General features: G+C 39.9%; 2 protein-coding genes across 2 annotated transcripts in view; both read left to right on the plus strand.

The window, feature by feature from the left end:
- LOC115921356 (nephrin-like) overlaps nucleotides 1–16,127 on the plus strand; it is a 36,848-nt gene that overhangs the window by 6,148 nt on the left and 14,573 nt on the right. Inside the window, exons 3-9 of the mRNA XM_030978762.1 lie at nucleotides 3,302–3,478; nucleotides 6,378–6,515; nucleotides 7,499–7,582; nucleotides 7,738–7,932; nucleotides 9,423–9,557; nucleotides 10,528–10,637; nucleotides 10,936–11,116. Of these exons, the coding sequence (XP_030834622.1) occupies nucleotides 3,302–3,478; nucleotides 6,378–6,515; nucleotides 7,499–7,582; nucleotides 7,738–7,932; nucleotides 9,423–9,557; nucleotides 10,528–10,637; nucleotides 10,936–11,116 (1,020 nt within the window). The remainder of the gene's footprint in view (nucleotides 1–3,301; nucleotides 3,479–6,377; nucleotides 6,516–7,498; nucleotides 7,583–7,737; nucleotides 7,933–9,422; nucleotides 9,558–10,527; nucleotides 10,638–10,935; nucleotides 11,117–16,127) is intronic.
- Nucleotides 11,173–16,088, plus strand: LOC115921096. Its single transcript, XM_030978168.1, has 2 exons — nucleotides 11,173–12,757; nucleotides 14,671–16,088. The coding sequence occupies exons 1-2, from the start codon at nucleotides 11,423–11,425 to the stop codon at nucleotides 15,649–15,651; spliced, it is 2,316 nt and encodes a 771-aa protein (XP_030834028.1). The 5' UTR covers nucleotides 11,173–11,422; the 3' UTR covers nucleotides 15,652–16,088.

Here is a 16,127-nt window from a genome sequence, read left to right on the forward strand (position 1 = left end):
ACACTTGCATAATACAATAATAATGCTCACAAATTAGTTTTCACCTCTTCCCAGAACTCAACCTTCTCTTTGACCTTACAACTCAAAATTTTGAATTTAAAATGAATACACATTTCAGCAAAAAGATGGTAAATGTTCATTTTACTTGTAGTATCACAACATTGCAGGACTAGGCCTACTTTATACACGTATAAAGCTGCTGGAAGAAGAAAATACCGTAACTATCTATTTCCCATCACACTGTAAAAACTGCATTTAAACTCCACAAACATTTGGGAAATGGATTGAGAACTTGACCTTTTGGCAGAAATTCTTCTGATCTCATAAAGATTTATCATTTCCACCTGTCTCTAGCTCCAATAAAACCTAAATGTAAGTGTAGTAAAGCCCAGCACCTTTGTGCACCAAGCAATATACATGTACATGTAGGCTTTAATACACTATATCTTACTTTTCACAAACAATCTGAAACTTGCAAGTTTGTACGTCAGGGTATAATATTTCCTCCTTTTTTGTGTTTTCCCTTTGTGTTACTGTTCTTCTTTTATCTCTTTCTATTCTCTAATTGTTATCTTTTCACTCTCTATATAATCCTTGTTCCCTCTCTGTATCTCCTTATCTCACCCTATTCTGCCCCCTCTCTTGTTTAACCTCTCTCCCCCTCTCTCTCTCTCTCTCTCTCTCTCTCGCTCTCTTGCTCTCACCCTCTCTCTCTTCTGCATGCACCCTATCTCTTCTTGGTTCTCTTTCTCCCGCTGCCACTCCAACTTCCAAGCCAAGTCATTTTTCAGGTTTCCATGAAAACCAAAATGTCTGCCTGTTATTTACCCTCTAGCCTTGTCCCCAGGGGCATTTTATATTACACTGCTGCACCACAGGAATCTGACAGCTACAGTTTACCTTGGCATAAGTGAACTAAATCAAATATAAGGGGCCTTCTAAAAATCATTTTCCCCTTTTAAAACCAAAGACACAGTCTTTTCTACATGTAATTTGATGTGAAAGTAGATTGGGGTAGGGGGGAGGAGGGAGGCAGAACTGACCCTTACCATGCACTTGTAATGCTGTGTTTAAAAAAAAAATGTGTCCCCCCACCCCGATTGTCTTATTTTGCACACCTTTCAAATTTTCATCACTAAAGGCACCTGAAGAATCTGATATCTGTCTTTTATCGCTTGTTAGAGAATTTTCAGAGTTGTATCTCAAAATCCTTTACATGTGGAAATGAGTTTTTAATTTCGCCTCTTACAAATATGTAATAAAGCTTTATAGAACCAGGTTGTTAATCATTTGATTGATAGTACTGTATCTTCCGTGACCAAAAATTGAAAGAGCTCACTGGTGTTGGAGCGCGCGATTACACTGCAAAACCTGTGGAGTTTCGGCCAGTGTTAAAAAACCCACCATACTCCAGAGGTCTTTTTCCTCTTTTATACATCATGTTTATGGGAAGTTACCTGACCTAGCAGCTTCCAACAGAACTCTAAAATGGTGAGAAAAAGTGAAAAACCAACATTTTTTTTCTTGAAGTGTAAATGCAGCTAATATCAGAACTGGAATCAGAAAATCCTTTCATCACACGCTGGGGATTAATTTCATAGCACAAAACTGAATTTACTGAATCTACAACCTATTAGCCTTGACTTTCAAACCATTCAAATACCTGTAAGTGTGCACCCCCAATCCTCCCACACAATAGGGTGTTTAACTTTACACAGATTTTCTATTCAGCGGTAAAACCAAATGGCTCCGGGTGTTTGCGCTTGGGATAATTTTTCAGCGTAGTAACACTGTTGTCACACTTTTGTTACAATTTCAGTAAATTGGTCCAAAGGTGTGACCTCTGTTGACCTCGAGGCACTTGGATTTGGTGTTCCATTCCATGACTGGAATTTGGTAAATCCTTCCAAATTATCCCCAGGGTCAGGCCACTCGAAAGGGGCGCGTTTTCATTAGTCCAAGTAACAGAATCGTAGGTCCATGGTTATACCCAATGTTAGAGTAGTTTGCATGCACAAACCCTTGTCTGTGGTTGCGCGTAACAGTGTCTGCAAAATGAGACTATAGTAGGCTCTGCACTTTAAGCTGCTTTACAGCCAGGCTCTGCCCAAGGCTTGAGGAATTGTGGAAAGTGTCAGATAAGATGTCTGTACAGACTGTACTTGCAGACTAGTATTAGGAGAGGTTTTTCCAATAGTGTGAACAGTAGTCAAGCCAAACAAACTATTTTTTAATAAAATTGTTATTGCCTTTCTTGGAGCTTACCAGTGCTAAAACTGCTGATCAATAAATGTAACTTTGTTTTCTATGTCAAAAGAAACCTCAAACTTGGCCTAATATCTCAAGTTCAACCTTTTTTTTTTGGGGGGGGGGGAGCTAATGGGAACGCAGCTATTATCTTGAGGTCAGGCCCTTTCATGAGTCTCTTGAGAAATTAATGTGGCAGAGAAATATGAGGTGGAACAGAATTTCTTGGGAGGGTCTCTCCATCAGGTGGGATAAGCAGGTTTAAAGGTTCCTAATCGGTTTCCACTGTATTCTTTCTCCTTTTTACTCTAAAACCAGAAACTTTGCATATTAAAGGGATCGTTTAACAATGTTAAATCTGAGATACACGGCCTTACGTGTTATCAGTGTCTGTGATATGGTGTAATATTGAAGCCCTAAAAAATTGTGCTTCAAAATTATCAAGAAGTGCCTCAATAAAGTAAAAATCTTTGAGTGACCGGTTTTACCATACTCGGTTTCCCCAATAGACTGTAGTGTTATAAAAACCATCAGGCGAACGGTTTTCAATATTTGTAATTCCAATCATAAATATCTTGATAATCAGACAGGCGATCGGCTTGTAAAAGTCATGGGGTTCCTGACTGACCTTAAGGTTTATAATTATCATTGCCTCATGAGCTAAATCCAGAATTTTGTTTTAGAATCTGAGACAAAGTTACCGGATCCCTTTAAAGTCACTGTATCAAACAAAATTGACTATTTGTGGGAGTTTCAGGACTAGGTGGTAAAGTTTTAGGGACCACCTGTCTACAAAGACCACAGTTTTTGTTTCCCTTGAAAAGTTTTTCTCATTGAAACATGTACTAATTAAACGAACCTGTACACAAAGACTGACCTGCCTATAGAGACCGCTTTTCTTTTTTCCCTTGGGTGGTCTTTGTAGACAGGTTTCACTGTATTATACATTTTTCTTGAATTTAATTTCATCTGTTCATTAAGAATGTATATCATTATCATCTATATATGTTCCTATTTATTTCCTCCTCTTTTGCTTTCCATTGTAATTGTGCAGTCCGCGGCCAGCAGAGCTTTGCTACCACACCAGTGGATACTGAAGTTGTCGAGGGGCAAGATGTGACGCTCGAGTGTGCCATAGACAATCTTCAAGGCAGCATTATATGGTCCAAAGATGACACCATGCTTGGATCAGACAGAACACTACCTGGATACGACAGATATGCAGTTAAAGGTAAAGACTAACCCCCTCCCCCAAAAAACAAACATACTTGTAGATGTTATAGACTAGATTGATTGATGATACTAAAAATGTAGATTTTAATTAATATTTCATTTTGTGCAACTTTATGCTCCTCCTGCCCACCATATTTATCTTGCCAATTCTTTCTCATCTCCCCACGTCTCTCTCTCTCTTTGAGTCTTTCTTTTCTCTCTCCCCTTCTCCAAGTTCTCATACCCTCTCTCCCTCACACGCACACACATACTCAGTCTGACCGTCTGTCTCTCATGTGTGTGTGTTTCTCTTCTTTCTCTCCCTATCCTCTCTCCTCCTTCTCCTCTCTCCTCCTTCTCCTCTCTCCTCCTTCTCCTCTTTCCTTCTTCTCCTCCTCCTCCCTCTCCTCTCTCTCTCTCTCTCTCTCCTCTCTCTCTCTCTCTCTCTCTCTCTCTCTGTCTCTCTCTCCTCTCTCCTCTCTCTCTCTCTCTCTCCTCTCCTCTCCTCTCTCCTCCTCCTCTCTCTGCGATCTCATTCTCCCACAGATTCCACTGTATCCATCACCACACATATGAAAACCGATCTACATCAGATTTGTTCTCCAAATTCGGCTCACCCGAAACCCAAAGAGAAACAGAATTTAAATCTCTCTTCACTCACCTGCGCCCTGCTTCAAAATAATTTCAGAGGTCATCAAAACAAGCATAGATTGGAGGTTTTTAAAGACCCATTGGAAATATGATTTTTACGTTCTCACTGATAGAGACTAAAACCACATGCAATATATCTATATACAGTGTATATATATCTGATATAATATTTCTGCCATACATATCAAATATAATATCAGCCTTTAAAATGTAAAACTGTAAATTGTGCAAATATAAGCTATAATGAGTTATGAAGCCTACATTTTTTTAAATACGATTGTAGATGCACAACATCACTATACACTATACAGTGTTCATGTAACAAAAACAAAACAAAACAAATAGTAAACAAATGAGAAGAAAAAAAAAGAAACAAAATAGAAGAGATACTGGTAAAATGATTATTCAGGTTTTCTATTGATCTTTAACTTTTGGAAGGTATCAGGCCTATTCATGTAAATGCATACAACAACATGTCTATATTATTTGCTTGTGTCATTTATCAGGCTATTTGTCATATCATCTCTCTCCTCAAAGCGTCTCTGACAGAGTCTATGGATAGTGTATAGAGAATGAAAATATAGTAAACTACATGTTAAATTAAACATTTAAATGTTAGATGGAAATAAAGAAAACTGTACAGAAGTATCAAGTCATTATGTATGTGTAGAAGTCAGATAGGAACAACTCATGCAGATAAATCATGGTTGACAAATTATTAACTTTTTTTAAAAGGCTAGGCTTAGCAAGGCTAGATGACTTTTAAGTGATTTAATGGGAATTGAACTTCTCCTGAACTGTGTGACCTCTGACCTGCCAGCCTTGCGTCTAATCCTAATGGCATGTCAAGGGAAGGCTGACTAGTGTTGATTCCAGACTCTGATTTGTGTGGAAGATTTTCATCCGTTAGATGAGGATTGTTGAAGTATTCAGTCAAACAGACACAGTGAAATAATCCTAGTCAAAACAAAAAAGCTTGAAAGTAATAAACAAAATAGTGACAAAATAGCACAGAAAATATGAATTTTTTACAATTTCAACTAGTATTATTATTCTTATTATTGATATTATTATAATTATTGGTGGGAGTAGGAGTAGTAGTAGTAGTAGTATTGGCAGCACAGCTAAAGCCTGGGTAACAATCTCCAAATTTGGAAGCGCTTTAGTGATTGTAATTTAAGCACTAAAAAATGAGTATTATTATTATTAGAGGTATATTGTTCCCATTTTTATTCCCCATTCAATATTTAGAGTACAGTTCATAGAATCAGTACAGTACATGTAGGAAACCATCTTTGTAATTGCATCCTTGAATTTGATCTTCAGCAGTACATTTAAAAAAAATAGACTTGTCATCAAAATATGTTTTGATGGATTGTTTTCGTTTTCAATCTCTCAACAAAACAATTGTAGGTGTTTTAGTTATATACTTCAGATAGCAATCTAGGAGACATATCAGATGTACATGTGTGCTCTACTTTGGAAAGTACATGCCATCTTTTAGTCTGTTCAGACTAGCCCTGCGTTCAGAATCGCCCTGCGTTCAAAATCGCCATACGAGAATTAAACTTGTCTAGTTTGAACATGGTACGATGAAACGTTGTAGAATGTAATGATGTTCTAGCATTTTTGGAACAAAATCTTAATAAAGAAACAGGAACGTTGTATTGTTTTAACATTGTATACACATGTATGTCATGTCAACTGACCTTCAAAACTTGTTTCCTTATATGATGTTGTTATCCAGTCTGTTCCCCCCTTTCACTATGCAATGATTCTTCATGACCAACATCACCATCACCAGCACCACCTTCATCAACCCCACCAACTCTACCTTTACCACGACCACCAACACCACCACCACCACCATCGCCACCCCCAGCTCTACCACCATCACCACCCGCAGCACTACCACCATCACCACCACATCACAACGACCACATCACAACCACTACTTTCACCACCACCACCATCACCACCACTACCATCACCATCACCGACACCACCATCACCACTATCACGACCCCCGAGATCACCACCATCAACACCATCACCACTACCACCACCACCACCACCACCATCACCATCACCATCACCACCACCACCATCAACATCACCACCACCATCATGACCACCACCACCACCACCATCATAACCACCATCACCACCACAATATGATATCACTACTACTGTACTACCAACTTCACCACCATCATTATTATCAATAGATAATTAAATCTACTTTGATTATATTTTTTTTTCACAAGGTGACGTTGCAAGAGAAGGTAATCTAGTAATCCTGCGAGCTGAGCTTAGTGACGATGCTGAATATCGATGTCATGTGACAGCTACGGACGCTACACATCAGAATCTACGATCAGACCCTGCTGCTGTTATTGTGCTCTGTAAGAACACCTGTTGTTTTTGTTTTTACTTTAAAAAGTTTAAATAATCTAAGATACTTTGGTGTCTTGAATTATCTCCTGCTCAGACATGACGATGATGTGATTTAAAAAACATTAAAAAAAAACATGTAGGCCAAAAAAAAATCCAGTATGTATAAATAAATGGCAAATATGGGAGTAAAAAAGTAGCCACCTACACTACAGGAAAAACCCCTTCATATGTACTTGAATATGATCTGTTGACATAATTATGTGCACACTACACTCATCTATTTTTGGGGGGCCCCATTTTGTTTTTAAAGGTACTATGTCCCTTTTGCAGCCAACCTCAAATTCTGTAGAACTTTACAGGAACTTTGAATATGTCATGTACTGTGAAATTTAAACGTTAGCAGTGTTCTCATATTCAAATTATGCAAGGAAACCCGTTTACTTGCTAGACTTCACTGTCAGACACTATTGAGTGACTGACTGGCTTTTTTCTTCTTTGGTAATAACATACATGAAAAGAGTTGTAAAGGGTACATGAGCATTTGTCTACATCAATAACCCACTTCTTGTGATGGCCTAGATTAAACTGATTGAATCTTTGCGCAGCATAAAACGTATGACCATTCGGTACAATTGTCTGAAAATCAAGACTATTACTTTTGGGCTCTATAGCCCTAAAGTCGATTTGACAACTAATAGTCATTATTTTCCCACTTGAAGACATTTTCAAGCCCCACCTTTTTTAGGGAAGTTCTAAATAAGTATTATCTTTCAAATGCAGTTGGAATTTAACTTTTTCATTTTTTTGGCCTGCAAATGGGACATAGTACCTTTAAAGTAAATCTTTATTGCCTCATTTGTGATTAATTAATTACCTTGTTAATCAAGAATAATACATTACCCCAGCTGATTCGTATCATTTCACCTGTATGTCTGAAAATGCTATTAATCTATTTTTTATTCACTTTGTTGATGATTTCTGATTTTGACAGTACCCCCTGACCCACCGGTCATCGATGGCTACTCCAATGGCTCGGTCATCACCATCCAGCCCCCTGCAACGGTCACTCTCCCCTGCAGAGCTTTATTGCCTCATTTGTGATTAATTAATTACCTTGTTAATCAAGAATAATACATTACCCCAGCTGATTCGTATCATTTCACCTGTATGTCTGAAAATGCTATTAATCTATTTTTTATTCACTTTGTTGATGATTTCTGATTTTGACAGTACCCCCTGACCCACCGGTCATCGATGGCTACTCCAATGGCTCGGTCATCACCATCCAGCCCCCAGCAACGGTCACTCTCCCCTGCAGAGCGAACAGTGGCAAACCAGCACCGGTCATCACATGGCACAAGGATGGGGATGATCTGGCGTATGGGAACCCTGAGGTGGTCTCAACACCTGCAGGAGATCCCTCTGGTCAGTACAGAAGACTTGGGCTACCAGGGCGCCGTTCCTCGGAACCGTCATAAGTCTAACTTCATGGACATCCCATTGAAACGTGTGTTATATAATTAACACGCGTATCTATGGGATATCTACGAACTTACACTTATGACGGTTTCGTGAAACTGGCCCCAGAATGACACCTGGTACTGTTGTTCAATTTTGGCATGTATTTATTTTTGTATGGAAACTATTTATTAATGTTTCTGAGGCGCATCTGGGAACACATTTTCTTTCTGTTCTTCATGTGTGATTAAAAGACAACTGAGTACTAGGCAAGTGTGTGGACAACCTTATTGTATAAAACAGGATTGTATTTATTGTATTCCCGGCAGTATGCCGATGGGGGTACTTTGGATTCAGCAGCGTTACGCCGCCGCCGCGTCATATTCTTGTGTGTGCTCTAACTGTCACATTCCTTCACGGATTTGTTCAAATTTTGAACAAACGTGTATGTTGGTATAATCTACAAGCCTATATAGGATTTGTGCATGTACGTACATGTGTATGATTATTTTTATTAATACATCCTTTTCATTTTTAGGAACACATTGATGATTTTATTTCTTCAAAGATTTGTCTTCTTTCATTATAATGCTTTAACGCTTAAGCTTTTTTATTTTTATTTTTTCATTTTAGTAAAGAAAAAAAGTTACATGATATTGTATTATTTTGTTGTATATATGTAAATACAAAACAAACAAGTTTTACATTCATATGTAAAAACAAATTAACAGAAAAAAATCTTGCCAAAGAATTGAACTAGGCTTGAGTAGCACTTGTGCTACATGTAACTTCTAGTTCCCATTAACAACTTCACCTAAACATAGTAATATACATATTTACGTATATATCTTTTGTCCATTTAATATTATGCAGATGTATGTCTAAAAAATATCGTTTTAAAACCATTACTGTTCAATCGACATTACTCTTATGTTATGTATACATGTATCAGTATTAATTTTTGCATTGTATGATTGTTATGTCATTATTGTGATGTGGTATTGTTAATAAATTCAAATTCAAATTCAAATATATTTTGGTGATGCTGCCACCAGTATCCCATGTTTTATAAAGTCAACTGTCATATTTTGAAGGATGGCGTGAGTGCACTATGCAGACAACATTTCTTGTTGGATTTCTTTCAATTTTCAAAGATTTCCTATAGGAGCTCAGTGTTATATTGCCCTGGTTCCTAATTTTTTTAACCAGAGCAATATAACACTGAGCTCCTATAGGAAATCTATTCATTCAGATGGTCATATCTCAGCCAATACTTAACATTTTCAACTGGTTTTTGACATTTGGACATGATTTTTTATGCTCTTTAGGAAAACGAAGAAATAATTGAGAAATTCTCAAAATAGATTTTTATAATGTCACAGCTATGGTACTCTATTAGTAGTATTGTTATTATGATCATTATTATTATTATTAGTATTATTATTATTCCTGATTAGGTAAGAGAGTGAATGCAGTCAGCACCCTAACCCTGAACCCAGAGAAAGAGGATAACGGTATTACCTTTGGATGTCAGGTGACTCATGGAGCTCTTTCATCTGCTCTCTCAACGTACATCACTCTCAACGTCCTCTGTAAGTACAATCATCTTTTCTCCTGAGATGGGGGGGGGGGGGGGTCAAAGTTATGTATATGCACACAAGCTATTACAAGATGCAATATAAGAAGACACCTTAAAGTCCAACTGCACTACTTATAGCTACTTGCTCCCTCTGTATAGAAAACAATGCCTAAGCAGTGCCCGTTGGTCCCACATGATTCTCTCTTTCTTATGTTACTTGAGAGCTGAGTTGGTGAGATAGCCACCTGTCAGTGACCTTGCAGGGTGGTCTAATACCCCTGGCCAAACTAGTGCAGACGGGCTTTGAATGATATTATGTGAGTCATGTTATTTTCCAGTGCTTCATACTGATTTTTCTATTGAAGCAAAATATTGTGCAAAGTTACGAATAAGATACCATAAGTATCACAGAAAATAGTTTCATGAAGCATTTGTGTTTTTATGGGATTCCATAAGCTGCTGTGATATCAGGTGAAAGATTTTTAAGTTGATTATAATCATTGTTAAATGACTTTTGTCATTGAGCTACACATCTTTAAACACTTCCTCTTACTTATGCAACCCTATTTTCCTTTATGTAATACATGTTCATACCCCACCCTTCTCTCACTATCTATATCTTTCCCTCTCTCATTCTGTCTCTCTCCCTCTCTCTCTTTCTTTTTCCCCCTTCTCTCTCTCCCCCTCTCTCTTCCTCTCCCCCTCTTTCTCCCTTTCTTATCCCTCTTCCACTTTTTCCCTGTCTCTGTCATCTCTGTGTCTCTCTTTCTTTTCCCTCCTCCCTCCTCCCTCCTCTCGCTCTTTTCTGAATCTTCTCTTTCTTTCTGACTCTCCTCTCTTTCTTCTCCCTCCCTCGCTCTCTTTCTCTCTATCTTTCTTCTTCCCTCTCCCTCTTTTCCCTGTCTCTGTCACATCTCGCTCTCCCTTTCTCTATTTCTCTATTTTCTGTGTATTATAACGTGTATTATAACTTGTTCCAACAGTTGCCCCAGGAGCACCCCTCATCACCGGCTATTCGGCAGGTACCATTGTGAAAACGGGGGACCCGCTGCACCTCCGATGTACGTCTCTCGGAGGGAACCCCCTTGCAGAGGTAAAACAAACCCTAACAAAAGGGCTTCACTCATTGCTTTCATGGTGAACTGGAAAATGCATTTGAATTTATTTTATTCAGTTCAAATATATCGCTATGAATAGCTCAACGATGAAATGTTGGTAAATATACACTGTTAATGATTATTCAAGTACGGCATACAAATCATCATACATGTATATTGTATTTCGTTTAGTTCTTTTTACTTAATAATTTCTGTAATGATATGTATTATATTCTCATTCTTTTTTTATCTATTTTCTGTCAATTTTGTCATTCTTTCGTTTTGCCTATCAAGGTATACTGGTATAAGAACGATGAGAGAATGGATTATTCCTTCATGACGGACGGTGTCAGTGCTTTCAACACTCTCCCGCTTGAAGTTGATTACAGTGATAATAACGCTATCTACAAGTGTGTTGCTACCAGCGTGGTCCTACCTCAACCGATGAGCACACAGATACAACTCACTGTCAACTGTAAGCATTACAATAATAGCTATGATAATGATGATGTTGATGATGATGACAATAATTTTACTTCATAATTCTCGTTCGAGAATATATGAGAGCCCGCCCGCGCATGCGCAATCATTATCGTTCTGCATTTTTTACTAGTGCGTTCACTAGTATTTTCGTAGCGCAAATCCTTCGAAATCTTCGCAATCGCAAAGTTATTCGGATCTTTTTGGACATTTATATATTTGTTTGGACCTTCGCCTTCAGTCTTCACGTCGTTTTTCTACTTTTGTGTTTATCTTCGTGATTTTTTCTCGTATTCTCAACATGGAAACACGCGGGTTTGACGCCGGCGTGACCGACACCACTACGGTGACCAACACCACTGCCGAAAGCCCCGGCGCCGTGCCTGGCTCCGGTGCGGCCGCGAAGGGAAGGCAGAAACAGGGCCGTAAGTACGGCGATGCAAGCCGACCGAGCAAGGCAAAGCCAATCTCGGCGGCGACAAACAAGATTAAGAACAGCAAGGCTAAGCCAAACTGTGCAATCGTTACCCAGAGTAAGGCTCAGCCAAGCCCTGGGATCGATAACTCTCAAATAATGTCGCGACTCGAGAAGTTAGAAGTGATGTTTTCACGCGTCGTGGACGCTTTACCTATGTCATCGGGGACTGCTGTCGGCAGCCACGACACTAAGTTGACTGAGCCTGAACCACGTGCTGGTCAGCCCGACGATCATTTTCTGCTTGACAGAGATGATGATGATGAGGACATGAACTTTCATGAGTTTGAACAAGGAAAGCACGAAACAGAAGAATTCTCGCAGGAAATTAAAGTTCCTCAATTAGCCGCAAAATTTGCAGTGCCATCGACGCTAGGGCGACCGATTAATGGGGAGATTGCTGACGCAATCACCTACATGATGGAACAAAAAATGGAAGACAAATCCTTGGCCGAAGCAGCGGATAAGTACCCCTGCCCAGAAAACTGCGACTTGCTGGACGTTCCCAAAGTCAACAATACCATTTGGGAACGAATGTCGACATCTTTCCGATCAAGAGACTTCAAGCTCCAAAATGTGCAGAAATCGCTGACGAAAGGAATTTGCGCATTCGCAAACACGCTCGATCCAACCACCATGACTGATCAGCAACAGGATGCCTTGGCACTTCTCTGCGACGCAAACTTCAGCGTGAACTCGCTCCGGAAAGACTTTATCAAGCCTGAAGTTCACAACGATTTTCGCCAATTCTGCAAACCCTCCAACAAGGTGACCAAGTTTCTCTTCGGGGACAATCTTGGCAAACAGGTTAAAGACCTCCAGGACCAGCTCAAAGTGACCGAGGGGGTCATGATGAGACCAAAACAAGGCAATCAGCAAACTCAATATCATCCATACAAGAGGTACAATGACGATGCCAGACAAAAGATGAAGAAGGCAGGCTGGCAAACATCACAGGCTATGCCTGGATCTTCGGGGCGCCCTTTTTTAGGGAACAAGTCGTGGAGGGGCAACGACCAGGAAGACTTTCACTCCTCACACATACACCCCAACAGCAGCGGCGGCAAAGCCGGCAAGAGGGAGGAACTTCCAACCCTACCGACACAATCAGGGGAGGAAATAGGCGGCCGCCTTAGTCTCCCAACCCAAGGCGCCGAAGGGGTAAGTGCCTCAAAACCTTCTCAACTTGATACTATTGATAATATGGTCGGTGGTCGACTGAAGCCATTCTATCTTAGCTGGACAAAATTGACTTCAGACAAGTTTTTGCTGAATGCAGTCCAAGGTTATGAACTTGAATTTGATCAAGATAAATTTCCACCCTCACGGGATAAACCTCTTTTTCCGTACAAACGGAACACAGAGGAAATGACAAAAATTAACAAGGAAATTCAAAACCTCAAGAACAAAGGTGTAATAGAATCATGTCTACACTCAAAAGGCGAATTCTTATCACAGATCTTTACCAGAATGAAGAAAAATGGGGGAGTACGCTTGATCTTGGACTTGTCTGAGTTGAACAAGAGTATAACCTATCAGCATTTCAAAATGGACAATATTTACACTGTCATGTCCCTCCTTTCACAAGGATATTTTATGGCTTCAGTCGACTTGCGTGACGCATATTATACGGTACCTATTCACGCTAATTCTAGACAGTACCTCCGTTTCTTTTGGAATGGCCAATTATGGCAATACAAGGCTTTGCCAAATGGGCTGTCGTCGGCCCCCAGGCTATTTACAAAACTGCTCAAACCTTTGCTTGCCACTTTGAGAAAGTCTGGTCACTTGGTTCTCGCTTATCTTGATGACACAATCATCATAGGAAAAACAAAGGCTCAAACGGAAAAAGCAGTGAAAGCTACAACTGAACTCCTCTCAAAATTGGGTTTCATTATTCACCCTGATAAATCGGTACTAGAACCGTCGCATGAAGTTGTTTTTCTTGGATTTAAGCTCAATACACTTGAAATGACCATCACCCTACCAGAAAACAAGAGTCAAGAAATCAAAGAGGTTTGCAAAGGTTTGCTCAGAATGAGGGCCCCATCTATTCGCGAAGTAGCGAGAGTAATTGGGAAATTAATAGCCACCTTCCCCGCTGCTCAATATGGACCTTTACATTATAGAGCACTTGAAAATGACAAAATTACAGCCTTGAAAGGCAGCAGAGGTCATTTCGATCGTCCTATGCACTTATCTGCAGAGGCAAGAAATGAATTGGAATGGTGGGCCACAAATATCCATTCGGTTTTTCGTCCGCTGGCGCAAGAGAAAATCACTCTAGAACTACGTACAGATGCCAGCGGTAGTGGTTGGGGTGCCACTGATTTGAAGACAAAATCAGGTGGCAGGTGGAATAGTGAAGAATTAATCAGAGCTAAGACGAACGAAATAAATTATCTAGAAACGTTAGCAGCTGGGTTCGGGCTAAAAGCCTTCTGTCCCCATTTGAGGAATGCTCATGTCTTGCTAAGAATAGACAACACAACGGCTGTTGCTTACATAAACAACATGGGGGGAATAAAATCTCCCTCTTGTAATGAGGCTGCCCTACAAATATGGGGATGGTGTTCTGAAAGAAATATTTGGATTACGGCTGCCCATTTACCAGGTACCCAGAATACAGAAGCAGACTACATGTCACGCAAATTCAATGACAACATTGAGTGGACGCTTGACAAGAATGTTTTCGACAACATAGTGAGGTTATATGGTCTTCCCGAAATTGACCTATTTGCATCAAGGCTGAATGCACAACTTCCTATATATGTTTCTTGGATGCCCGACCCTACTGCTTGGGCAGTAGATGCGTTCACACTTGATTGGGGCCGCATGAATTTCTATGCATTCCCACCGTTCAGCCTTGTTCCCAGATGCCTACAGAAAATAAGGCAAGATAAGGCACGAGGGTTGTTAATAGTACCAAATTGGCCAACTCAAGCTTGGTTCCCCATTTTGAACGATATGTTGCTTGAGAGACCGTTGCCTCTCCCACGGTCGAAAACATTACTCACACAACCAGTATCTGGTACGCCACATCCACTAACCAACATATCTCTCTTGTGTTGCAGATTTGGAACAGACACTTCGCCTCACAAGGACTAAACATGGAGTCGGCAACAATTTTGGGAGCTTCTTGGAGAAACTCCACAAAGAAACAGTACAACACTTATATAATGAAATGGAAAAAGTTTTGTCAATCTCAGAAATTGCCATGGACCCACACAAAGGTGGAAAGATTGCTGGAATTTTTCAATCAAATGTACTTCAGAGAAAATGTTGGCTACAGCGCCATCAACACTGCAAGAAGTGCCCTTGCATCGTTTGTTTTATTGGATGATTGCAGCTATACAGTCGGAACGCATCCTTTGGTTTGCAAATATTTGAAAGGAGTGTTCCAACTCAGGACACCCACGCCTAGATACAGCGGCATATGGGATGTCAGCACCGTCTTAGACTACCTTCGCCGATTGACGCCGGCTCACAAGATACCTCTACGTGAATTAACACTTAAACTCGGCACGTTGCTAGCATTAGTCTCAGCACAGAGAGTGCAAACACTTCATTACTTGAATATTGACAATGTGAACTTTAAGACTGATTCAGTGGAAATCTTTGTTGATGAACTGCTAAAGCAAAGCAGACCAGGGAATATTGGAATGACCCTAAAATTGAATGCTTTTTCGCAAGACAAACGCATTTGTGTAGTGCATTACTTGCGACAATACCTCCACAGAACTAAGGATATTAGGGACAGGGAAAAACATCTGTTCATCACCTACCAGAAGCCTCACAAGCGAGCAACCAAAGACACGATCGCTAGATGGATCAAAGCGGTCCTTAAAGCTTCTGGCATCGACACGACAAAATTTAAAGCTCATTCTACCAGAGCAGCATCCACGTCTTCGGCTCGTAAACACGATATACCGATATCGGAAATACTTAAACAAGCCGGATGGGCAAATGCAAAGACATTCGAGAAATTTTATAACAAACCTGTGGAAGCAACAGCTTCTTTTGTATCACTGAAGGCAGGTTCTTCGAAAACATAAACGTTCCATGATGGGTCAGGGAGCCACATCATTGATACGGTGCCCACAGGTCAGTACGACTTTTTTTTTATTGGTGCACACTGTTACTACAGCATCGTGACTACTGATCTTTGAAATCTCATATATTCTCGAACGAGAATTATGAAGTAAAATAGTAAGATTAAACGAGAACTTACGTTTGAAGTTTGATCGTTATTTTATGAATAATTAGAGGGAAGAGTATATATGCCCACCTCTCCCTCCCTTTGTCATAAAGGTCAACTTAAGGCAGTTCTCGTCAGCTTCTATTTTTCTTCAGGACTATTTTCCAACAGTAGCCACGATTGCTTCAAAAAATGATTGCGCATGCGCGGGCGGGCTCTCATATATACTCTTCCCTCTAATTATTCATAAAATAACGATCAAACTTCAAACGTAAGTTCTCGTTTAATCTTACTATTATATAATATTGGATGGCTTTGAGTGTGATACAAGAA

This window comes from Strongylocentrotus purpuratus, unplaced genomic scaffold (genome assembly GCF_000002235.5).
Source record: "Strongylocentrotus purpuratus isolate Spur 01 unplaced genomic scaffold, Spur_5.0 spur5_scaffold_1, whole genome shotgun sequence".
Taxonomy (NCBI): Eukaryota; Metazoa; Echinodermata; class Echinoidea; order Camarodonta; family Strongylocentrotidae; genus Strongylocentrotus; species Strongylocentrotus purpuratus.